We start from the raw sequence: 27,138 nt of genomic DNA on the forward strand, positions 1-27,138 counted from the left end.
ATCGACACAGACATCAAGTTTCTACGAAGAATGCCACTTGTCACAGCTCTCCATTCAGAAATGGACCCTTCCACAGCTACCCTCTGTTTTCTATGACCAAGATGTGGGTATGCCGGCGTTGGACTGGCGTAAACACAGTAAAAAGTCTGACAACACCAGGTTTTAGTCCAACCTATTTATTTGATAATATACTCACAAGCTTTCGGGGTTAGCCCCTTCGTCACCTGACGAAGGGGCTAACCCCGAAAGCTTGTGAGTATATTATCAAATAAATAGGTTGGACTAAAACCTGGTGTTGTCAGACTTTTTCTATGACCAAGCCAGTTCTGTATCCACTTTGCCAGCTCACTTCTGATCCCACGCAACTTCACCTTCTGCATCAGTCTGCCATGAGGGACCTTGTCAAAGGCCTTACTGAAGTCCATGTAGACAACATCCACTTTCCTACCTTCATCAATCATCTTTGTCACTTCCTCGAAAAATTCGATCAAGTTAGTGAGACATGACCACCCCTTCACAAAATCTCTCGCTAATACGTCCATTTATTTCCAAGTGGGAGTAAATCCTGTCTTGAAGAATTCTGTCCAGTAATTTCCCTACCACTGATATAAGGCTCACTGGCCTGTAATTACCTAAATTATTCATGCTAGCCTTCTTAAACAAAGGAACAACGTTGGCTATTCTCCAATCCTCCCCTGCAGCCAGTGAGAATACAAAGATTTCTCTCAAGGCCCCAGCAATTTCCTCCCTTGCCTCTCTCAGTATTTTGGGGCATTCCATCAGGCCCTGGGGACTTATCTATCTTAATGTCTCTCAAGAACCCCAATGCCATCTCCTTACTGATTTCAACATCACTGAAACTATCTACACACCGTTTCCCAGATTCATCATCCACCAAGTCCTTCTCTTTGGTGAATACTGACAGAAAGTAGTCATTTAATACCTCGCCCATTTCCTCTGGTTCTATGCATACATTCTTTCCACTGTCCTTGAGTGGGCCAACCCTCTCCCTGGCTACCCTCTTGCTCTTTATATATGTATAAAAAGCCTTGGGATTTTCCTTAATCCTGCTGGCCAATGATTTTTCATGACCTCTTTTAGCCCTCCTTACTCCTTGCTAAAGTTTCTTTCTATTTTCCTTGTATTCTACACTTGCTTCGTGTGTTCCAGCCTCCTGGCTTTGACAAATGCTTCCTCTTTCTCTTTGACTAGGCTCACAATGTATCTCATTATACAAGGTTCCCAAAGCTTGCCACACTTACCTTTCATCCTTACAGGAATGTGCCAGTCCTGAAGCCCTATCAACGTGTAGTTGAAAGCCACTCACATGCCAGATGTTGATTTTTCCCTCAAACATCTGATCCCAATCTACATTCTTCATTACCTGCCTAATATTGTTGTAATAGCCTTCCCCAGTTTACCACCTTATCTTGAGGACTACACTTTTCTTTATCCGTCAGTACATTAAAGCTTATTGAATTGATAAAGAACAACACAGCACGGGAAACAGGCCCTTTGGCCCAACAAGCCCGTGCCGCCATCTTAACAATGTGTTTTTCCTCCTCCACCCTTGACCAATGTCTTTGCTTATGATATCCCCCATTGGAAACCAGATTAAGGGGAGAATAATTTAAGGACAATTCGTTACACCAATCAGCCTAAGAGCACATCTTTGGGGTGTGGGAGGAAACCGGAGCACCCGGAGGAAACCCACGCAACCACAGGGAGAATGCGCAAACTCCCACAGACACAGGCCCAAATCCATGTATCTGCACAGCTGACAGTGATAGTCACTGAGCTGTTGTGGTGCCCATCTGCTGGTCCAGTTTTAAGCATACACAAACGATGCGAAGTACTAGGCCACTCTCGAAACATCCAAGAGCAGCCCATGCATGACCCACCATGTGCATGCCCCTCGCACTTGCGCAAGGATATTTTGGCCTTGGAGGGAGTGCAGAGGAGGTTCACTAGGCTGATACCGGAGTTGAGGGGTTGAGCTATGAGGAGAGGCTGAATAGACTGGGCTTGTACTCATCAGAGTTTAGAAGGATGAGGGGGGATCTTATTGAGACGTCTAAGATGATGAAAGGGATGGATAGGGTAGAGGTGGAGAGGTTCTTCCTGCTCAGAAAAGACAGCAGGACTAGAGGGCACAGCCTCAAGATGCGGGGGTGGGGGAGGGGGGGGGCAGTTTAGAACAGAGTTGAGGAGGAACTTCTTCACTCAAAGGGTGGTGAATCTCTGGAATTCTCTGCCCGTTCAAGTGGTGGAGGCTACCTCACTAAATATATTTAAGACGCTGGTAGATAGGTTTTTGGTAGGCAAGGGGATTAAAGGTTATGGGGAGAAAGCGGGAAAGTGGAACTGAGCCACTTCAGATCAGCCATGATCTTATTGAATGGCGGGGCAGGCTCGAAGGGCTAGATGGCCTACTCCTCCCATTTCTTATGTTCCTATGTTAGACAACAAGGTGGACCGACACACCTGCGGAGTAAAAGAGAAAAAACATCAACACGTTACATTAGATTTCCAGGAATGTCCCGAGTTTCTGATCCTTATTTAAAACAGTTTCCTATAACCCTCCATCCCTGTTTCGCTCATGTGTCTATCTAAGTAAACCTTAAACAAGTCCAGTGTGCCTGCCTCCACCACCTTACTTGGCAGTGCATTCCATACCCCCACAACCGTCTGTGTGAAAAACCTCCCTCTAGCATCCAACTTATACCTCTCCCCCCTCACCCTAAGCTCGTGGCCCCTCGTGATATTTGTCTCCAATCTAGGAAAAAGCCTGCCACTGTTTATGTATACTCTTCATTATTTTATACACTCTATCAGATCCCCCCTTAATCTCCGTCTTTCTAAGGAAAAGAGACCCAGTTTACCCAGTCTTTGCTCATAACCCAGTCCTTCCATACCAGGCAGCATCCTGGTAAACCTCCTCTGCACTCTCTCCAGGGTCTCCACGTCCTTCCGGTAGTAAGGTGACCTGAACTGGACGCAGTACTTCAAATGTAATCTAACCAACGTTCTGTACGACTGTAGCATTAGACACCAGCTCTTGTACTCTATACTCCTTCCTATAAAGGCTAGCATACCATAAGCTTTCTTCACAACCTTCTCCACCTGTGTTGCCACCTTCAGAGACTTGTGCACTTGCACTTCCAGGTCCCTGTGCATTTCTGTACTCTTAATAGGTCTACCCTTTATCATGTATCTCCCCTCTATACTATTCCTTCCAAAATGCATCACCTCGCATTTATCTGGATTAAATTCCATCTGCCATTTATCTGCCCAATATACAAGCCTATCTATATCCTGCTGTGTCACCTGACAGTCGTCCTCACTATCCGCTAATCCTGCCATCTTTGTGTCATCTGCAAACTTGCTGATCACGCCACGTACCCCTCTTCCAAGTCATTTATATATATTACGAATGGAAGAGGTCCCAGTACTGAGCCCTGCGGCACACCACTGGTGACAGACCTCCAGCTAGAAAAGGACCCTTCCACTACTACTCTCTGTCTCCTGTTACCTAGCCAGTTTTCAATCCATCTAGATACCTGTCCCTGTATCCCATGAGCTTAACCTTTTCTACCAACCTACCATGAGGGACTTTGTCAAACGCCTTACTGAAATCCACATAGATGACATCAATGGCTCGTCCTTCGTCAACCATTTTCGTCACCTCCTCAAAAAATTCTACCAGATTCATAAGGCAAGACGTCCCCTTTACAAAGCCATGCTGCGTCTCCCTAATCAAATCGCAACGCTCCAAATTCGTATACATCCTATCCCTAAGAATTTTTTCCAACAACTCTCCTACCACTGACGTCAAACTCACTGGCCTATAATTACCAGGGTTATCCCTACTGCCCTTTTTAAACATTTTAAATAATGTGAAAGTTGTGGTTAGAAGACCTATGCTTTTGGGATTGAATAGGAAGAAAATGGCCAGGGTTCCAACTCTTGATCATTGCCATTGGTAGAAGTCAAGAACAAGCTCGATCATTATATCCAACTGAAGCTGAATGACTCTCAAACTCACTCAGGCCAGAGGTGCCAAAGTTTTTTGCCTTTTGGGGCTATTTTGCTCAGAAGGAAGCATTTTTGCCTAGTGTTGCTTTGGTGGCTGTCAATGTGAAACAATTCTAAAGAGTGGCAGATAGACATGATCCCCTTGAGTTAAAGCAGAGTTATCCAATACATTAAGGGTGACACATGGTTAGCACTGTTGCCTCACAGGTTCAATTCTGGCCTCGGGTCACCGTCCGTGCGCAGCCCGCACCCACCCCCCGTGGGTTCCCTCCATGCGCTCCGATCTCCTCCCACAGTCCAAAAACGTGCGGGCCAGGTTGATTGGTCATGACAAATTGCCCCTTAGTGTCAGGGAGACCAGGAAGATAAATATTTGGGGTTACGGAGCTAGCACCTGTTGTCAGTGCAGACTCAATGGGCCAAATAGCCACCTCCTGTACTGTAGGATTCTATGATTAGAAATTTGCAGATAAATGGGAATCCTAATATGGTTAACTACCTTTCTGATTAATATGTAAAATCTTGAGTTACAGACCCTATAATTGGGTATGTAACCCCAATATTCATATTCACATGGTGTGTGTATACTTTAACTTGTGTGTGTGTTTGTTGATCATTGCGAGCGCTTTATTTTTGATTGCTGAATGGTGGTAGAGGTTTGTTAAGAAAATATACATGAAGTACAGTTGCACATAGTGTGTGTGTATATATGAAGTATTTTCCATTGAAATGACTGTAGGCAGTTAACACTGCTTCACCATAACCTTATCTGTGACTAGCTAGTACTTTCTATTGGGCATTACAGGGACAATTAAAGAATATTGCCTGGCAGGAGCAGGGAGATCCCAGAAGAAAGCATCTGAAAGTTTAAATTGTGAGCTTTGCAAAATAAATACATAAATATCAGCTTCCTGCTTTTTTCTCCTTGAATTGATAAACTGCACATTGTAAATTTAGTTACTCACTTTAGTCCCAAATTAATCAACTTGCTTTATATTTTATATTTCAAACTTTAGTTCATCCCAATCTTGAATCCTGACAAAAAAAATCAGAACTTGGACCAATGCTGGGGTATCTTTGTAAAGAGAGGCTGGTTGGGCTGGAGTTGTTTCCGTTAGAACAGAGAAGGCTGAGGGGGGAACCTCACTGAGGTGTAAAAAATTATGAGGGGCATAGGAAAGAATATTTTGCCTTATTAGAGAGATCAGTAACTAAGAGGCATGGATTTAACAAAGGGGCAGGAGAATTAGAGGAGATTTGAAGAAAAGCCTTTTCATCCAGAGGATGGTGGGAATGTGGAACTCACTGCCTGAAAGGGCGTAGAGATACCCTCATAACATTTAGAAGCATTGAGGGGCACTGCTGCCTCTCAGCCCCAGGGACTTGGGTTCAATTCCAGCCTTAGGTGACTGTCTGTGTCGAGTTTGCAAATTCTCCCCATTTCTGCCTGGGCACCTGGGTTTTCTCCAGGTGCTCCAGTTTCCTCCCACAGCTCAAATGACATATAGGTTAGGTGGATTGACCACAGCACATTGCTCAAGTGTCCCAAGATGTGTAGGTTAGGAGTATTAAACATGGTAAACTTGTGTGGTTATTGGGCTAGGGCAGGAGGGAGTGGGCCAGACAGTCAGTACTGATTTGATGGGCTGAACAGTCCCCTTCTCACTATAGGGATTCTAAGATGAGCACTTGAAATGCCATAGCAAACAAGGCTATGGACCAAGTGCTGCAGAATGGGATTATAATCGATCAGTGCTTGATGGCCAATACAGACACAATGGGTCAAAGGGCCTCTTTGTGCTGTAAAGCTCGATGACTCTTAACTCATAGTTTAGCATTCCAATCATAAAGCTTCTTATACTGAAAACATATTCTTTTCTAGGACAAACAGTGACTGACCTATGTATTTCCAGCATTATCTGTTTCTAACAAGTTACTATTGAAAGGAATAGAAAGGCTTATTACAAAGAAACATCAAATATGGAGTTGCTTTCTTTAGTGATTGGGGGCAGGTAGCTAAATTGGTCCTTTACTTCAATTAGTAGACTTGAGTGAATAGGCCATCATGGAGCTAGTGAAGTAAGCAGTACAAATTCAGAGAGCTGGTGTAGGCATGATGGGCCAAAAGGTCACCCCTGTTCTGAAACAGTTCTGAATGTCAGACGTAATTCTGAGTGTCAGATGTAATTTAGTGCAAAGACAAGAGCTTAAGAATCTGGCAAGAACATGAGTTGCAGAGCTTTCAAAAGGAGACTGATTTATAAAAAATTTTGACCTGAAAAAATTCTTACACCCTTATAAATTAAGACTGTTTGGAGAAAGTTGGATATAATGTGCCAAGAGTGAGTTAGAGCCCATAGTGGCTCATTGGAATTGTGGTCATTGTTCCCGAACTGCTGAAACATTGACCACCTGGTCAGGCTCATTCCCCAATACCAGGTCCAGTATGGCCCCTTCCCTAGTTGAACTATCTACATACTCTTTCAAGAAGGCCTCCTGGATGCTTCTTACAAACTCTGCCCCATCCACGCCCCTAGCACTAAGTGAGTCCCAGTCAATATAGGAGAAGTTAAAATCTCCTATCACAACCCTGTTACTTTTACACCTTTCCAAAATCTGCCTATATATCTGTTCCTCTAGTTGTGATATGTTTGAATACTTCGGAACTAAGCACGACAGTCATAACCATAATTAAGTTTCTGGCAAGCCTGATTTCCTTCTGCAGTTTTACTGATGAATGCTGGCTTGTCAAATCTCATCGTGTTTCTGTCAGGCCTGATGAGAGGAAAAATACTGCGGATGCTGGAAATACAAAATCAAAACAGAAAATGCTGGATAAACTGGCAATATCCGTGGAGAGAGAAACACATGATCCTTCTACAGTTCTGAGTTTATCCAGCATTTTTTTGTTTTTTTTTATTTCTTTCAGGTTTAACTGACTTGTTAAACCTTGGTATCTTTGAGCGTCTCTGGTCTGTTAAATCACAGTGGATGATTGCGACTCTTTAACTCTCTTTGGGTGATTCTGGCTTGAATTCCTTCTGTGAATTTTGGTAGCTCCTCAGTTTTTTTTACCCTGCAGTTTGTCAGTAAGTTCTTTGTGCTTAAAGTGAGGGCTGTTAATGTGGGTGGCTGCAACACTTCCCATTCTAATACTAGAGATAGCAATATCTTATCCTATTTACACTGTCAACAGATGAATTAAGAACAACTTCCACAATTACATATGCATTAATTAAGCCACATTTCACATTAGCTCTTTACAGGAATGGGTAAATTTCCATCATTACCTCAATAATTTTTTTATTGAGCAAATTTTCTGGCAGGAAAGCCCCATTAGCTGCTTACTTCGGTGACTGGATTGATCCCGTAACTCTAAGAATAAAAGTGGTCTTTCCTTCCTCATGGCAAGAATAATGGCACTTCACCTTCTGAGCAAAACACCCTTATTGCCCAATTTACCCTCTGTTACTGTGGGGGAGATTTACTGCTTGCGTAAACTTTCTGTCAGGTCATTATCACCTCCCAGGGGAATGCCTCTTGACTGAACAGTGGCAGACTTGTTTAACTTCTAGCATTCTGCATTTGCGTATTCTTTTTCATGACAAAAGTAGCACGTCAGTCCCCTTGAACTAAACATGTCCTCCAAACCGTCACTTATAACCCCCGAAGGGTCTAGATTTTATCTTTTCCACTTTTCTCAGCCTGGCCTGACCCCTGCTCTTCATCAACCCTCCTCTCAGTCCAGTGTTTCTGGAAAGTTCCAAAGTTGGGTTACGAATCATCTTGCGAGTTAGTTCAATCATCTGCCATTACTGAGGCTTCGCTTATTTTATCAACTTTGAGACCTTAGCTCCCAACGGACACCATGTTGGAATTTCTCCATCCAAAATCCTCAGCCTGTTCTGTTCCACCTTCATTGAACCATGTATCCAATCAAACTCCAATTTCTTTCCCTGATGATTTCTACATTAGTCCTGCCTGTTCTCTTTTGCAAATTTCTAAATTTCTGCCTGTCGGCCTCTAGAACCAGCAGTTCTTGCTTATAATCACACTAATGCATTGCTGGAAGAAATGACTACATTTCCAAAACCTTCTCAACCAAAACATTTTTAGAAGCAAAGTCCACTGTACAGGGTCAACTCAAATTCATGACAATTTTCTCGAGATACAAAGTAAATCTCTACTCCCACCTCTCTAAATCCAGTTACTAAACAAAAGTTCCTCACCAAATGAAAATAAAGAGGCATTGAGTCAGCCCCGCTTCTCATCTACTCATGTTCATATAATTGGAATGTGTGCTCCATTTCAAGCTTTTCCATCTCTTTCTCACTCATTCACGTTTCTCTCATATGCATATCTCTCTCTCTCTCTTGTCACTCTCTCTCTCATATCTCTCTTTCTCTGCCTTTTTATCTCTTTCCTCTCCTTATGTATCACTTTTTTCTGTTGCTTTATTAGTTTTATTTCTTCTTCAGTTCTGGCTCATTGTACTTGATTATACAACAATTTATTCCTCCTTCTTCGACCCCCAGGTGCTTAGTCAATTCTTTAAGGATTTTGCATTTCTTAGCTCCTGATCCTGCATTAATCTCCACGTGCTCTGCTACAACTTGTAAATTAACGTTTGTTAACTATTGCATGGCACTATCAGACTTCACTTTCGAAAAATGCCTGAGTATTAACAGTAGCCTTGTTGACTTCTAATTTTGTTGTGCTCAGTGAATGTGAAATCTTGATTGTTTAAACACTGGAAAGTTCCAGTGATGAAGGCAAAATACTGTGGATTACATGTGGAATATCTGACACCATGGTTGAGAAACTTTATCCAGAAGGTGGTGGGAGTCTGCCTTGGAAGAATCTAGAGGGAGCTTGTATTTGTATCTACCGGGGTGCTATACCTTCCAGGAGTGTTTAATGGGAATCGTATAGAGAGAGTTTTACTCTGTATCTAACCTAAGGTGTACCTGTCATAGGTGCACAGACATGTACAGCATTGAAGAAGGCCACATCGGCCCATCATATCCATGTCAGTCAACAAAGATCTGACTACGCTAATAGCCTTGGAGGTTACGACAGCTCAAGAAAATATCTAAATATTTCTTAAACATTATGAGAGTTTCTGAATCAACCACCCTTCTAGGCAGAGACCCAGACTCCCAGGGTAGGTACAACATAGTGTTTTTTTTTATTCATGGGACATGGGTGTCCACTGTCTTGCCCATTTTGGAAGGCAGTTGAGAGTCATTGCTGTTGGTTTGAAGTTGCATGTAGAGCAGATCAGGTAAAGACGGTAACTTTCCTTTCCTAAAGGGTATTAATGAACCAGATGGGTTTTTATGACAATCGACAATGGTTTCCTGGTCATTAGCAGACTTTTCATTCCAGATTTTTATTGAGTTTCTAATTTTCACCATTTGCCATGGTGGGGTTTGAGTCCAGGTCCCCAGAACATTACCCTGGCTCTCTAGATTGCTAGTCAAGTGACAATATCACTGTGCCACCACTTCTCAAGTAAACTCAAATAGGAAACTTGCTGAAAGCAGTGCAGATGGAGAGTGGTCATCACACTTCGTGATGCAGCCTGGCGTCTCTACCTGTGTATGGAAGACTAATAGCAGGATGAGAACCAGATTTTGTGTGTGTGTGTGTGTGTGGTGGCGCGGCACGGCTTAGGGAAGTGTGGGCAGCAGGATTATAAATGCAAGGCAACGAATAAAATTTAAAATGTAATTCCTTTCCTTTCCAGAGTCGAATACATCCCAGGATTTGAACACCAGCAACAATGTCGGCACGAGTGTCACGTGAGTATCTGAAATCATCTCTCTTTCAAGTCACAGATGCTCCTGGAACCCACTGGGTAATAGTGTGCATTGTGCAACATTAAGCTTTGCAGGTGTGGAAGTCTGTGGTTTAATCCACAATCTGTAATGATATCAGTCTCCAGTTAAATTCCCAGTCTGCATTGATATCAGTCTCGGTTTCGGTCTCATAAGACTATAAGATTATCAGACATGGAAGCAGAATTAGGCCATCCATCCCATCAAGCCTGCTTCACCATTCAATCCTGGCTGATTTTTTTTCTCATCCTCATTCTCTTGCATTTTCCCCAGAACCGCTGACCCCCTCAATAATCAAGAACCTATCTATCTCTGTCTTGAAGACACTTGATGACCTGGCCTCCACAGCCTTATGCTGCAAAGAGTTCCACAGATTCATCACTCTCTTCTGAAGAAATTCCTCCAAGTCTGTTTTAAAGGATCGTCCCTTTTGCCTGAAGTTGTGCGCTCTGGTTCTAGATTTCCTACTAGTGCAAACACCCTCTCTGTGTTCACTCTATCCAGGCCTCCAGTAACCTGTAAGTTTCAATAAGATCCCCCCTTCTAAACTCCAACAGGTACAGACCCAGAGTCTTCAACCGTTTCTCATATGACAAGCTCTTCATTTTAAGGATCGTTCTTGTGAACCTTCTCTGGAACGTTTTCAAGGCCAGCACATCCTTTCTTAGATGTGGGGCCCAAAACTGCTCACAATACACCAAATGGGGTCTGACCAGAACCTTATACAGCCTTAAAAGTACATGCTTGCTCTTGTATTCTAGCCCTCTCAACATGAATGCTAACATTGCATTTGCCGTCCTAACTGCCGACTGAACCTGCACGTTAACTGTAAGAGAATCTTGAACGAGGTCCTCCAAGTCCTTTTGTGCTTCTGATTTCCTAAGCATTTTCCCATTTAGAAAGTAGTCTTTGCCTCCATTTTTCCTTCCAAAGTGTATAACCTCACACTTTTCCACATTGTATTCCATCGGCTACTTCTTTGCCCACTCTCCTAACCTGTCCAAGTCCTTCTGCAGCCCCCCTGCTTCCTCAATACTACCTGTCCCTCTACGTATCTTTGTATCATCTGCAAACTTAGCAAGGTCTCCAAATCATTAATGCATATTATGAAAAGTTGTGGTCCAGCACTGACCCGAGACACACCACTAGTCACCAGCTGCCATCCTGAGAAGGACCCCTTTATCCCCACTCAGTCTTCTGCCAGTCAACCAATCCTCTATCCATGCCAGGATCTTGCCCTTAATACCATGGGCACTTATTTAACAGTCTCCTATGTAGCCCTTTGTCAGAGGCCTTCTGGAAATCTAAATAAATCACGTCCACTGGCTCTCTATCTAACTTCCTTCTTCCCTTCTCAAAGAACTCTAACAGATTTGTCAGACCTGCCCCTGGACAAAGCCGTGCTGACTCATTCCTACTTTATCATGCACTTCAAAGTAGTCTGTGACTTCATCTTTTATAATGGACCCTAAAATCTTGCCAATAACTGAAGTCAGGCTAACCAGCCTATAATTTCCTGTCTGCTGCCTCCCTCCCTTTTTAAACAGCAGCGTTACATTTGTTATTTTTCAGTCCCCTGGTACCTTCCCTGCCCCCAGTTATTCCTGAAAGATCATCAACAATACCTCCACAATTTCCTCAGCTATCTCTTTTAGAACTTAGTGTGTAGTCCATCCGCACCAAGTGATTTTTCCACCTTCAGACCTTTCAGTTTCCCCAGAACCACCACCTCATTGATGGCTACTGCACTAATCAGTCTTTGGTTTAATCCCCAGTCTGTATTGATACCAGTCTCTGGTTTGGTACCAGTCTTCAGCCTGTACTGATGTTTCTCTGAATATTGGTGATTGAATGATTCATCTCTTAAACCCTAGGTTCCAACTTCTGGTTGCTGGCTGTACCCTGCCTTATCTAAGTGACTCAGTGTAATTGCGCCCTCCCTGTATGTCCTCCTTCTTCCCAATTGTTGTACATGATGCTGCGCCAATTCTTTCCCTATTCCAGAAAAATGGAGCTCTTTACATTCAGCATATTTGATTTTGAAGAATTGTAGAAATTTGCAGCACAGAATGACTCTATTTGATAGATGACCAACCCCTCCTCCTCCCCTCCCGTTCTAGCTCCATATCCCTGTGAACCAGAAGCCTTCCAGTTCCATAGAGCTTCAGTCGCTTCTGTCTTTGTCCTCCTGGACAAACTCCAGTCTTGCTTCTAAGCATGTGGAGCATGTGTGAAAAAGTTCATTAACATAATGTCTTAATACCTTGAACTGGCAGTCAGTTCCACATCTCCCAATTCTAACAGGACCTCACCTGTTTCTGGTTGAGGTTTATGAATTGCACTTACGTTCCCAAGTGCTAAGGATATAATCCGGTTTAAATACTCTGCTTCCATTGACATGGTCATCTCCTCTGCCTGTCAGCCCTAAATCATGGGTCTCCTCGCTTTCCCTTTTTTCAGAAATAAAAGAAGTTCAACCCAGTGTCTGTGCAGAAGTTGCAAATTTGCAATTTGTCCTTTAATATTCCCCATCAACTTCGCAGGTTAGTGCCAGGCTTCAGTAGTGACATTTTAAGTCAGCATCAGCGAGTGGCATGTTGCCTGGAAACTAATTCAGCAAAAATGTGAAGAGTGTCTCCCCCATCTCAGGCCAGTTGAGCATTTCCAGTTTCTGTACTCTGCCATCGGCTGTGTACTTGGACAGCTCAATCACATTATACTGTGTGAGTGAGCCCATTCCCCACCTGCGAATGTCTTAGCAACACTAAAGATAATATTGGCAGTCCCTGGTTGGTGGCCTCGAGTGATTCTGGCATGTTTATCCTAGACTTGCCATAGGTTTCATGAGATTTCCCAAATTGGGAATGGGGTGCACATGATGAGTACAGGGTCAGCTGATTTGCACTTCATTCTCTGTGGATGAGTGGCTGTAAGAAAGATTTGCATTTGTATTGCATCTCTTAATCTCAGGATACCCCAAAGCACTTTACAGCCAATTAAGTACTTTTGAAGTGTAGTCACTGTTGTAATGTAGAAAGCAAGGCAACCCATTTTCAATAAATTTCCACAAATGGCAATATGGTAATGACCAGATAATATGCTTTTCAGTGTTTTTAATCAAAGGATAAAGATTGGCCTGGACATACAGGAGAACTCCTCTGTTCTTTGAAATAGTATAGTAAGTAGTCTCACAACACCCAGTTAAAGTCCAACAGGCTTATTTGGTAGCATGAGTTTTTGGAGCATTGCCCCTTCATCAGGTGAGTGGTGAGTGAAGAGTTCAGTTCACAAACAGGGTTTATATAGATACAAACTCAATTACAAGGTAATGTCTGGAATGCGATTCTTAACAGGTAATCAAGCCTTTACAGATGCAGACAATTTGAGTGGAGAGAGGGTTAAGCACAAGTTAAAGAGGTGTGAATTGTCTCCAGCCCAGGATAGTTAGTGAGATTTGGCAAGCCGTGGGGGTGACAGATATTGTGACATGAACCCAAGATCCCAGGTGAGGCTGTGCTCATGTGGAACTTGGCTATCAGTCACTTCTCAACACACTGTTGTGTGTTGTGAAGGCCGCCTTGGAGAACGCTTACCCGAAGATGAGAGGCCAAATGCCTGTGACCACTGAAGTATTCCCCGACAGGAAGAGAACACTCTTGCCTGGTGATTATCGAGCAGTGTGTGTTCATCCATTGTTGTAGCATCTGCATGGTCTCCCCAATGTACTATGCCTCGGAACATCCTTTCCTGCACAGGATCAGGTAAACAACGTGGGCCAAATTGCAAGTGTATGTACCGTATACCTGGTGGATGGTGTTCTCACGTGAGATAATGGTATCCGTGTCAATGATCTGGCACAGCTTGCAGAAGTTTATATGGCAGGGTTGTGTAATGTTGTGGTCACTGTTCTCCTGAAGGCTAGGTAGTTTGCTGCAGACAGTGGTCAGTTTGAGGTTGTGTGGTTGTTTGAAGGCAAGAAATGGGGATGTGGGGATGGCCGTGGCAAAACGTTCGTCTTCATCAATGACATGTTGACAGCGTCAATCAGGATCTTGGGTTTGTGTCATACTATCTGTAACCTCCACAATTTGACTGAGCTAGCAAAATCTCACTAACTGTCCTGGCTGGAGACAATACACATCTCTTTAACCTGTGCTTAACCTTCTCTGCACTGTCTGTACCTTTAAGACTTGATTACCTGTAAAGAGTCACATTCCAACCATTAGTTTGTAAATTGAGTTTGTCTTTATATGCCCTGTTTGTGAACAGAGCTCCCATTCACCTGATGAAGGGGCAGTGCTCCGAAAGCTAGTGGTTTGTGCTACCAAATAAACTTGTTGGACTTTAACCTGGTGCTGTGAGACTACTTACATAAGAACATAAGAAATAGGAGCAGGAGTAGGCCATCTAGCCCGTCGAGCCTGCCCCGCCATTCAATAAGATCATGGCTGATCTGTCGTGGCTCAGTTCCACATTCCCGCTCTCTCCCCATAACCCTTAATCCCCTCTCTTATCAAAAACCCATCAACCCGCGTCTTAAAAATATTTAGCAAGGTAGCCTCCACCACTTCAACGGGCAGACAATTCCAGAGATTCACCATCCTTTGAGTGAAGAAGTTCCTCGTAACTCCGTTCTAAACCGCCCCCCCCCTTTATCTTGAGGCTGTGCCCCCTAGTCCTATTATCCTTTCTGAGTGGGTATATAGCATGACATGTTAGTCTCTCCGCCTGGGAGAACAGAATGTGTTTCGGTCACCATGAGGAAAGAAGAATGCTCAGGGATTTGATTGTGTGGTCTGTGGGTTCAGGCTTTTTTCCTTACTGCCCTCAGCTGGAGACCAGTAGATGATCTGCTTTTCACTTTTTGCAACTAACTGTCAGGGGCTGGATGCTAGGATGGGGGTGGGGTGGAGGGGGGAATGGTTGTGGGAGTAGATTCCTTTTATCCTTCACTGTGTCATTGTGCTCAGTGGTATTGTTAGTATTTTGCCTCTTTTGGCAAACTTAGTTATCTGTTTTCCTGTTGTAATAGGCTTTTCCTTGTCATATCACTGTTAAACAATTGATTTTAATTTCTCTCTCACGCACATGTACGTACACGCACACACACTGTGTTCTCCATTCTCTGTTCCCTGTTCTCTTCTCGTTCTGTCTCTCCCTAGCCCAGCGTTTTTTTGTTCTAATATGTTACCCATTTTGGGACTGCGAAACTGATGGGTTATGCAGCTAGGAGGCCAGATGCTCATTTTCTCTGTCTTTGTAAACTGGACCACTAAAAAGACAGGATTTCAGGATGTGAGGGACTACTCAAAGGCAGTGAGGAAAAGTATCAGTCAGTTTAATGTATAAACAGCTGCCACTTCACTGCTAGCAGAAGCTGAGCTAATGTTATCCAGACAGTTTCAACGCCAACCTGTGAAAATTGTTAATCCAAATTGGATTAATATTTAAATGGAGAGAATTTTTTTCTGCGTTTTGAGGATTGTTCCAAGGAGGTGAAATTTTAATGGTATGCTGAGTTGACCATTAATCTCACCTAATCCCAGTTTAAATTTCTGTTTGAAGTCTGGTTTCCTGGCAACAGAGTTGACATTGCTCTTGATGCTGCAACTATTACCCTACAGCCAAAAATACAGTAACGTATAACTGTATAGCCTCAAAATGGTCTTTATTTCAGTTATCATCAACTTCAGCAGTACAATATATACCTGTTCACACTGCATTCCAGTTGACTTCCCAATTTAAGTAGATTGAAAAACGCTGACTCACGCGCTCTCTTCCCTCCCAAAGACACTGTCTCTTGCTCTATCCCCCCCCCCACTCCCTCACAAAGACATTGACTTGCACTCTGTCTCACCAACCCCCCGCCCAAAGACGCTAACTCTCACTCTGTCCTTCTGAAGAGACTGATTCTTAAGACAGTGACAAAGTGACCATTCATCATGTGAATCCAGATCGTAAACAGACAGCTGATCTGGTTCCACTCATTTTCCAAAGCTGCTCTAGCTGATATCAAACACGACATCAAACAAAACAGCCGAACAACTGAACAATAGAAGCTGCAACTTTTCCTGTCTGCAGCTCACTGACTAACCTTTGCATTTGGGTGAATATGTATTAGAATCATACTCAGGTGGTCATGGCCTGATATGATAAAGTTCCTCTTAGTTTGCAGCCAATTTTTAGCCCCACCCATTTCAAATGTTCATTGATAAAGCTGCTTATTACTTGTGCAGGGTAGACCGTTCTCAGGAGGCCCTAGACTTAGACGGAATCGTGCTGGTGCTTGATCGGCATCTACATGACACAGTAACAGGGATGATGACAAGAATTGCCGTCTTGAAGTGGTTGTATCACCTCTATATCAAAACTCCAAGGAAGGTAAGAACCACAGGTAAAATATAGTATAGCTCCAGCTGTGACTTGGTTGCCAGTTCTGCAGTGCTGCGAGCCCTATGTTGCATTTATGTAACACCTGTAGTGTCATCAAATGTCCCAAGATATTTTACAAGTGTGTTATCAAACAAAACTTGAGTCACATAAGCATTTTTTAGTCATTATTTGATCAAAAGCTGGAATTTGAGCATTTTAAAGTAAGAAAGTGAGCTGGAGACGCAGAGAATTTAAAGCACATATTCCAGAGCTTAGAAAATTGATTAGGGATTTGATATCTGGATGCACGGCCACCAATGGAGCAATTAAGAGTGAGGACTGCCCAAGAGACCAGGATTGGATTAGTGCAGAGATCTTGGAGGTTAGCCATGCTGGAGGAGGTTACAGAGGGTAGGGAGGGGTGAGGCTATGGAGGGATTTGAAAATAAGGGTGGGAACTTTAAAATTAGAGCATTGCTCAGCAAGCACACAAGTGAGACAGTGGAGTTTTAAATTGGCTCATGTTTATAGAGTGAAGAAGTTTGGAATTTGAGCAGGAGTGTATTGGACAGGTCAAGGCTAGAGTTAACAGGGGCATGGGTAAATGTTTCAACAGCAGATAACGTAAGGCCTCCAACAACCATCTTCCTTTTTGGTATGTTTGCAGCCCGTTTACCACTTGATTCTCTTGGCTTCAATTTTGTTAAGGCTCTTTTATGCATCACTCAGTCAAAATCATGCCTTAATATCAAGGCTGTCTCAAACCTCGCCTCTGGTATTCAGTTGTTTTGCTCAGGTTTAGACGAAGATTGTAATGGGAGCAAGAACTGAGCGACCCTGGTAGAACCCAAATTGAACATCAGTAAGCAGGCTATTGCTGAGTAAGTACCACTTTTTGGCACTGTTGATGACCCCTTACATCACTTTATTAATGTTTGAGAGTCGATTGATGGGACAGTAATTGGCCAAATTGGATTTGTTCTGTTTCTTTTGTACAGAGCCTATCTGGGCAAATTTTCACATTGCCGGGTAGATGCCAGTGTTGTAGGTTTACTGGAACAGCTTGGCTAGGGACGTGATTAGTTCTGGAGCACATGGTTTTACAGCTACGGTCAGGATGTTGTTAGGTCCCATATACAATTGCTCCTACTGTTCCTTGGTATCATATGAAGTGAATTTAATTGGTTGAAGACTGGCACCTGTGATGAGCCACGGGTCATCTACTCTGCACCTCTGGCTGAAGATAGCTGCAAATACTTCAGCCTTATCTTTTGTACTGATAAGTTTAGCTTGTCTGTCATTAATGATGGAGATAGAATCATAGTATTCTATCTCTAGTGCAGAAGGGAGCTATTTGGCTCATCGAGTCTGCACCAATCACAATCTCATCCAGGCCCTATCCCCATACCACCATACTTGTACTGTAGCTAGTCCTCCTGATACTAAGGGGGCAATTTAGCATGGCCAATCCACCTAACCCCCGCATATCTTTGGATTGTGGGGGGAAACCCGAGCACGTGGAGGAAAGCACAGACACAGAGAACGTGTGAACTCCACACAGACAGTGACCCAAACCAGGAATTGAGCCTGGGTCCCTGGTGCTGTGAAGCAGCAGTGCTAACCATGTTTGTGGTTTGTGGAACCTCCGTCTCCTGTTAGTGGTTTAGTTGCCCTTCACTATTTATGATTGAATGTAGTGGAACTTTGATCTAATTTGTTGGTTGCAGGATCATTTTGTTGATTGCGTTCCGCTTCTGCTCTCTACCATGTATGAAGTCTCGTATAGTTGCTTCATCAGGTTGGCAAGTCATTTTAGGTATGCATGGTGCTGCTTTTGGCATGCTCATCTGCACTCCCTTTGAACGAGTTTTGGTAATGATGGAGAGAAACATGTTGGACCATGATGTTACAAATTGTGGTTGATACAATTCTGCTGCTGATGATGAATGCCCACTTTGAGCTACTTGATCCCATTTTGCATGGTGATAGTGCCACACAGCAATGGGTGGGAATGTGGTATTTTCAAATGAAAGGAGAACTTTGTCTCCACAAAGATTTTGCGATGGTTACTCTGACCAGTGCTGTCAGGGACAGATGCATCTGTGACAGGTAGATTTGTGAAGACGAGATCAAGAAGGTCTTTCCCTCTTGTTGGCTCCTTGACCACCTGCTGCAGACTCAGTCTGGCAGATATATCCTTCAGCTCAGTCAGTACTGTGCCACTGAGTCACTGAAGGCCCCCACCCAGAGTACGTTGTGTGTACTTACTGCCCTTGGTGTTTCCTCCAAATGGTGTTCAACATGGTGGAGTACACATTTATCAGCTAAGGTGGAGGGGTTGTAGGGGAGGGAAGTAACAGTGGGGCAGTTTTTTAATTCTTTGATGGGTGGAAGCATCAACTACAAGAGGACACAGGTTTAAAATGAGAGGTGGTAAGTTGAGGGGAAACGTGCAGGGAAAGTTTTCCACACAGAAGGTGGATGGTGGGTGCCTAGAATGCACTGCTAGTGGAGATAGTGGAAGGTGGTAGCTACGTTCGTTGTGTATCTTGATAGACACATGAATGGGAGGCGAGCAGAGGGATAGAAACTGTGTATCAGCACAGACTTGGTGGGCCAAAGGACCTGTTCCTGTGCTGGATTGTTCTTTGTTCTTTTGCTCTTTGAGAGTGCTGCTGGCAAGGCCATTTGTTGCTCTTATTTCCCTTGAAAATATCAAGTTGGTTATCGGTAGACTTACTTGCCTCCTCATGAGACTTCATGGATCTAGAGTCATTGCTGAGAATTCCCAGGATCACTCCCTCCTAACCTATATATCAATGTGTTGCCAACTCTGGAGGGTCTATCCTGCTGGTAGGACAGGGCAGACATAGATAGTCGGGTGGTATCTCGGACATTATTTGTAAGTTATGATTCTGAGAGTATGATTCTAGTCAGAGTGTTGCTTTACTTGTTGCGGGACAGCTCTCCCAATTATGGCACAAGTTCCTAGATGTTAGTTAGGAGGACTTTGCAGGGCCAAGGTTGGATAAGGTTGCTACTGTAATTTCCATTGTTCAGGCTGTAGCTGGATGGTTATTTATTCTTCCCACTTTTGCGTAATGGTTTAATTGTCCACTGCGTGACGTGCTAGGCCATTTCAGGAGACATTTAAGAGTAACTACGTTGCTGTGGCTCTGGAACCGCTTGTTAGGACAGATCCAGATGAAGACAGCAGGTCTCCTTTCTGATAGAATATTAGTGAACCAGATGGGTTTTATGATAATCGAGTAGTTTCATGGTCATGGAGTTTAGATTTATTAATTGAAATTGGAATTCCTGATCTCGAGATTATGAACCTTGTTGCTGCACAACTGTTAAGTGATCATTCATCTTGCTGCTGCATGTTGTATTTTACTGTGCTTTAATGCTTGCTTGTATAACAGTGACTTCTCTTCAGAGAGTAATTCAATAAGCTGAAATATAAATGCAAGTTAATGCTTCAAACACAAAGTCTAGGCAAAAAGGAAGGGGAATCTGAAAAGTGTAAATCATAATACTGCTTATAAGGGATTTACTTGAGATCTTCTCGGGATTCTGCCACAGTGAGAGGTTAGCGGTGTTGTGGTTGTCTCTGCAGCCAATGTCTGGGGCCACTTAGCTCCTCAAATGAATAGGAATGAAAGAGGAGGGGGAGGAGAGATATGTTGGGATTAGTTCAGTTTGTAAATAATATTGGCTGGGTCAATGTCTCTAAAAATGGAAAAATAGTCACTGGAGGAGCAGTCTCCTCAAAAATATTTAAAATATTCTTGACCTCATCTCACCAACCTGCCTGCTGCAGATGGATCTGTCCATGGATCTATCAATAGGGGTGACCACTACACATTCCTTGTGGAGACAAAGTCTCGTTTTCACATTGAGGATGCCCTCCGTTGTGTTGTGCGGTACTACCACTGGGCTTAATTGAATAGACTACAAACTAATCTAGTAGCTCAAGACAGCATCCATGAGGCACAGTGGGCCATGAGCAGAATTGTACTCAACCACAATCTATAACCTCAAGGCCTGGTATGTGTCCCATTCTACCATTACCACCAAGCCAGAGGATCATCCCTGATTTGATGGAGTGCAGGAGGAGACACCAAGAGCAACACTAGGCGTACCTAAAAATGAGGTGCTTAACCTCGGGAAGCTACAACACAGGACTACTTTGGTGTCAAACAACATAAGCAGCAAGTAATGGACAGAACTAAGCGATCCCACAACCAATGGATCCAATTTAAGCTCTGCAGTCTGCCACATTTAACTGTGAATGGTGGTGGGCAATTTAATCACTCATTGGAAGAGGAGGAAGCTTCACAAATATCCCCATCCTCAATGATAGAGGAGCCCAGCACATCAGTGCAAAAGATAAGGCTGAAACAGTTACAGCATCTTCAGCCAGTAATGCCAAGTGGTGGATCCATCTGGGCTTCCTCCAGAGATTCCCCAGTATCACAAATGTCAGTCTTCAGGCAATTTGATTCATTCCACGTGACATTAAGAAATGGCTGAAGTCACTGGGTATTGCAAAGGATATGGACCCTGACAATATTCTGGCAATAGCACTGAAGAGTTGTGCTCCAGAACTTGCTGTGCCCTTAGCCAAACTCATCCAGTACATTTACAAACTGACACCTACCTGGCAATGTGGAAAATTGTCTGGGTATGCCCTGTACACAAGAAACAGCACGTACCTAACCCAGCCAATTACCGCCCCGTCAGTCTACTCTCGACCATCAGTAAAGTGATGAAAGGGGTCATCAACAACCCTATCAAATGGCACTTATTCAGCAATAGCCTGCTTGCTGATACTCAGGTTGCGCCAGGGTCACTCAACTCCTGACCTCATTGCAGCCTTGGACAAACATGGACAAAAGAACTAAAACAGACATGCAATGTGAGTGACTGCCCTTGATATCAAGGAAGCATTTGACCGAAACAAAAGCAAAATACTGCGAATGCTGGAATCAGAAATAAAAGCAGAAAATGCTGGGAAATATCAGCGGCTCTGGTGGTACCCGTGGAGAGAAAATAGAGCCAATGTTTCGCAATTGGATGATCCTTTGTCAGACCTTGGTCCCTTCCGTGCCTGTCTTTTTATGGGGTATGTAGAACATTCCTTGTTCAAGTCTGGCTCTGGCCCCCTCCCATGATGCTCATTGGTACATTGACTGTTTCGGTGCCACTTTATGCTTTCATCTGGACCTGGAAAAATCTATTAACTTCACTTTCAATTTCTACCCCTCTATCACCTTCACATGATCCATCTCTGATACTTCTCATCCTTTCCTTGATCTTTCTCTTTCTGCACTGTAGGGTTTCTATGATTCTCTTTCCATTTCTGGTGATAGACTGTTCAAATTATCCATTGCAAGCCACCGACTCCCATACTACCTTGACAACAGCTCTTTACACCCCACGTTCTATAAGGACTCCATCCTATCCTCTCAGTTCGTCTGCCACCTATGATCTGATATAGGCACTTTCCATACTGGCACTGCCGATTCATCTTCCTTCTTCCTTAATCATGGTTTTCCACCCATTGTGACTGACAGGGCTCTCAACTGTGTCCGACCCATCTCCTGCATCACTGCTTTCATTCCCGCCCTTCCCTCCCAGAACCAGGATAGGGTCCCCCTTGTCCTTATTTTATATCCTACCAGCCTCTCCATTCAAAGGATCATCCTCTGCCAGTCCTTTCAATTCCAGCATGATGTCAAACACTGCTTCCCCTTACTCCCCTGTCAGCATTCCACAGGGACAGTTCTCTCTGGGACACCCTAGCCTATTCTTCCATCACATCCAACACCCTGCAAGCAATCGGAAAAGATGCAACACCTATCCCTTTACCTCCTCCTTGCTTACCATCCCAGGACTCAAGCACACTTTTCAGATGAAACACGTCCTTCGATCTGGCCTATTGTATTTGCTGCTTCCAATACAGTCTACTCTGTATCGCAGAGACCAAACGCAGACTAGGTGACCACTTTGCTGAACATCTTTGGTCCATCCTCAAGCAGGAACCAGACCTTTCTGTCATTTGCCACTTTAACACACCACCCTGTTCTCCTGCCCATGTGTCTGTCCTTGGCCTTTTGCAATGTTCCAGTGAAACCCAACGAAAACTGGAGGAACAGCACTTCATCTTCCGATTGGGCACTTTACAATTTGCCAACATGAACATTGAGTTCAACAACTTCAGAGCATGAATTCTCCCCTCCACCTTCACCCCATTTCTGTTTATTTTATTTCATTTCTTTTTATCATATTAACGCCTTTTCATTACTTTATATTATTATGTTATGTATTTTAATTTATTCTATTGTTTCCTTTGTCCCCTGCTAAATCTCACTTTCATCTTGGTTGCCCCATCCACTCCCCTGCCCACCTCACTAGGGCCATCTGTCACGTTCCTCAGATTGTCCTTTGACACTTGATACCTTTGTTCTGCCACTTACACTTCCAATCTCTTAATGGGTGCTACTGGCATCGTTCTCAGTTTTTATGACCACCATTTACATTCCCTTTGTCCTTTTGTCTATGACATCTTGGTCAATTACACCCCTCTCCTCCCCAGCCTGCAACCCCTCAACCATACAGTATAAATCTCATCCTATTTTCTTTGTCTTCAGCTCTGACGAAGGACCATCCAGGCACGAAATGTTGGCTCTATTCTCTCTCTCTGCAGATGCTGTCAGACCTGCTGAGGTTTTCCAGCATTTTCTGTTTTTGTGTCACATTTGACCAACTATGGCATCAAGGTGCCCTCGCAAAACTGGAGTCAATGAGAATCAGGACTCCACTGGTTAAAGTCATAACTGGAACAAAAGAAGATGGTATTGGCCGTTGGAGGTCAATCATCTCACTTCTAGAATATCACTGCAGGAGTTCCTCAGGGTAGTGTCCTAGGCCAAACCATCTTCATGAGTTCAGAAGTAGGGATGATTCGCTGATGACTCCACCATATTCAGCATCGTTTTTGACACCTCAGTTACTGAACCAGTCCATGTCCAAATGCAGCAAGACCGGGGGTGACAAGTGGTAAGTAACATTTGCGTTACACAAGTGCCAGGTAATGACCATCTTGAACAAGAGAGAATCTAACCATCACCCCTTGACATTCAATAGCTTTACTGTCGTTGAATCCTCCAATATCAGCATCCTGAGCGTTACCATTGATGAGAAACTGAATTGGATTCGTCGTATAAATACAATGGCAACCAGAGCAAGTCTAAGGCTAGGAATCTTGCAGCGAATAATTCAACTCCTGACTCCCCAAAGCCTGTCCACCATCTACAAGGCACAAGTCAAGACTACTTTCAACTTGCCTGAATGAATGCAGCTCCACCAACACTCGACCCCATTCAGGACAAACCAGCCGCTTGATGGCTACACCTGCCACAAAACATTTCAATCCCTTAATCACTGATCAACAGTGGCAGTGTGTGTACCATCCACAAGATGCATCGCAGGAATTCACCAAGGTTCATAAGGTAGCATTTTCCAAACCCATCACCATCTAATAGCACATGGGCAGCAGATACCTGGGAACAGATTCCCTTCTAAGTCACTCATCATCCTGACTTGAAATACATCACCATTCCTTCACTATTGCTGAGTCAATATGCAAGAACCCTTTCCCTAGCAGCGTTGTAGGTGTACGAACATCACATGGACTGCAGCAATTCAAGAAGGCAGCCTAAAAAGTAATTAACTTTCTTTTAAATGCAGTTTGTGTGCACTAGGTTGAGTTTGGAGTGCATATGGGTAATTGGAGCTGTGGTGTCAAAGGTAAGGGAGACAACAGTAGGTTGAGGACTGGCCTTGGGTAAGATTTTGCTTCAATGACAGAATTGTTGAAGGTTTACAGCATAGAAAGAGACCATTTGGCCTTTTGAGTCATTGCTAACTTTCCACGAGAGCAATCTAGCTCGTCTCCCTCCATTGCTTGTTCCCTGTAGAGTTAAACCTCCCTCTAGTGATCCTATGTGAAAAGTAAACTTATTTGACGGATTGCTCACAAAATTGGACTGTGCTGTAATACATCTTAAAGTGGAATAGTAACCTCCTGACTCTCACTTGTCTACAAGAATGACATACTGAAGTGCTACTTGTGCAGGTAACTGAGAAGATGGAGAGAGCTGAACAATTAATCCTGCCTGATCTCATGCCAGACTGTGGCAGTGGCTTCGGAGAATTGAGTTGCATGTTGGCAGAAAGGCAAGTGATGAGTGTGATGCTTTCATTGAATCATGAGCAACTGGCAGTGATCCTTAAAAAAGCCAATGATTAATTCTGGAAAATGGCATTGCATGCGAAACGAGTCTGTGATAGTAGATACCAGTACAAATCACACTTCCTGAATTAATCTCTGCTAGCCTGTCAGAAGACAAGCCAAGTGGTGATATAGTTATAGCAACACTGTGATGTAACTTTCAGGAGCATGGCTGAGGAATAACAGACTCCTTCTCTGAAGCCCTTGTCCCTTTAAATTGAAGAGGGGGCCATTAGTGGAGAGAGTGGGGGAAGAAAAACAGTTTAGACTAAATTGAAGTTATAACTGTTCACCCTAACTCTTGGCTCTTGAACTCTACAGCACAGAAATTGTTGAGTGTTAAAAGGTCCCTGCAATTACTCTGCCTGCTCATTTTGGTGTCAGATATGTGACGATGCATCATGTGCACATCCTCAAACACTTGTACAGAGGACACGATTATACCACAGTGATTCAGGACCTTACTGTGGTATTAGATCAGATTTCCCGCCCCCCCCTCCAAAACTTAAACATTTCTAAGTTTTCTGTTACACTGTTTTCCTATTTGTTAATCACTTGCATCCCCAAATATCAGTAAAACTCTGTGTTTTAAATGAAAAATGAGAATGAGGTAGACATTTTATTTCAAACCATTTGGTATTTCAAATGATTAGTTTTTAACATGGCTAGAATTTCATTGTGTAGCAGTTTAATTATTTTAATTCAAGTCCCACACCATCATAGTTGATGCTTAACTGCCCTCAAAAGGACAGTAAAAAGTCTGACAACACCAGGTTTCAGTCCAACCGATTTATTTGATAGTAAATTCACTAGCTTTCGGGTTAGCCCCTTCGTCAGATTCACTCTTACGTGGCGAAAAACTGCAGCAGGCGACAGTGCAGAGGGACCTCGGGGTCCTTGTGCCTGAGTCGCAAAAACCCAGCTTGCAGGTGCAGCATGTGGTCAGGAAGGCGAATGGGATGCTGGCCTTCATAGCAAGGGGGATTGAATATAAAAGTAGGGAGGTCTTGCTGCAGCTGTATAGGGCATTGGTGAGGCCGCAGCTGGAGTACTGTGTGCAGTTTTGGGCACCGCACCTGCGCAAAGATATTTTGGCCTTGGAGGGAGTGCAGAGGAGGTTTACTAGGCTGATACCGGAGTTGAGGGGGTTGAGCTATGAGGAGAGGCTGAATAAACTAGGCTTGTACTCGTTAGAGTTTAGAAGAATGAGGGGCGAACTCATTGAGACTTATAAGATGATGAATGGGATGGATAGGATAGAGGTGGAGAGACTCTTCCCGCTCAAAAAAGACAGTAGGACTAGGGGGCACAGCCTCAAGATAAAGGGGGGGCAGTTTAGAACGGAGTTGAGGAGGAACTTCTTCACTCAAAGGGTGGTGAATCTCTGGAATTCTCTGCCCGTTGAAGTGATGGAGGCTGCCTCGCTAAATATTTTTAAGACGTGGGTTGATGGGTTTTTGATAAGAGAGGGGATTAAGGGTTATGGGGAGAGGGCGGGAAAGTGGAACTGATCCATGACAGATCAGCCATGATCTTATTGAATGGCGGGGCAGGCTCGAAGGGCTAGATGGCCTACTCCTGCTCCTATTTCTTATGTTCTTCTGTCAGACTTTTTACTGTGTTTACCCCAGTCCAACGCCAGCATATCCACATCTCAAAAGGACAAGCAAGTCAAATATTACATAGCAGATAGAGGTAAGCAGTAAATGGCAGTCTTGCCAGAGCAAATAATAAAACATTTTCCAACATAGAGTTTCTTATATGTATGTGATTCTAAGCTGTTATGGTCTTGTCTATATTTCTACTGTACTGACTGTACATTACCTAGTTTGTTTATTTGAATATGCTGTAAAGCAGGACTCTGTGCTGTTACATGCAAGTGGGGATTTAATTTGGACAGCATTCATTTCACTTCTAGCCACCCATCCTTAAACAGAGGTATTTTTGATTTGCTTCTCCATTTTATAAGCGATGGCATGTAACCACTTAGTTTTGGTGAGACTCAATTTCTATCAGAAACCACGCAGCAAACTTGGCAGAGGGTGAATTCAAAGGGTTAACTTATTTGCACATACTTAAAATGCAGGAGGGTCACAGTGTTGTGCCCTTTATGTTGATACAGTGAAAGAGGGATTGAGAAGGGAATGATTTGCAGTATAGAGACTACAGATAAAAGGCATATTATTTCATGTGGGTTTCAGAGTCCAAAATCAAGGTCCAATAATTATTCCTTTATGGAGATCAGTGAACTGAAAACCAAAGTTGGATAATTCACTTTTCTGGTGGTGTTGATTTCACATAATGTGAAAGGCAGATAAAGATGAATCAGTCTTGCAGGTGATGACACAGACTTCCCCGTAGGAGCAGTGTAGATGGGGCCAGGTATCCGACCTTGGCAGAGTTCCTTCTCTGTGTGGCTGATTGTAGGATGGTAAGCAGCAATCGGACTTTGCAGTTCCACAAAGCAATATTATTTGTTCCACCAGCTGGAGGTCCATGTCATGTGGCTCCCACCTATTCACACCATATTTGATAAAGGATGTGAATCCCTTGTCTTAGGCTTCTGAGATTGTTGAATGTTTTACTCATTAA

The 27,138-nt window shown here is 43.5% G+C and overlaps 1 protein-coding gene across 1 annotated transcript in view; it reads left to right on the plus strand.

The window, feature by feature from the left end:
• vac14 (vac14 homolog (S. cerevisiae)) overlaps positions 1–27,138 on the plus strand; it is a 347,166-nt gene that overhangs the window by 63,082 nt on the left and 256,946 nt on the right. The window contains exons 11-12 of the mRNA XM_080187225.1: positions 9,785–9,839; positions 16,112–16,256. Of these exons, the coding sequence (XP_080043351.1) occupies positions 9,785–9,839; positions 16,112–16,256 (200 nt within the window). The remainder of the gene's footprint in view (positions 1–9,784; positions 9,840–16,111; positions 16,257–27,138) is intronic.

This window comes from Carcharhinus amblyrhynchos, chromosome 4 (genome assembly GCF_965287045.1).
Source record: "Carcharhinus amblyrhynchos chromosome 4, sCarAmb.v2.hapA, whole genome shotgun sequence".
Lineage (NCBI taxonomy): Eukaryota > Metazoa > Chordata > Chondrichthyes > Carcharhiniformes > Carcharhinidae > Carcharhinus > Carcharhinus amblyrhynchos.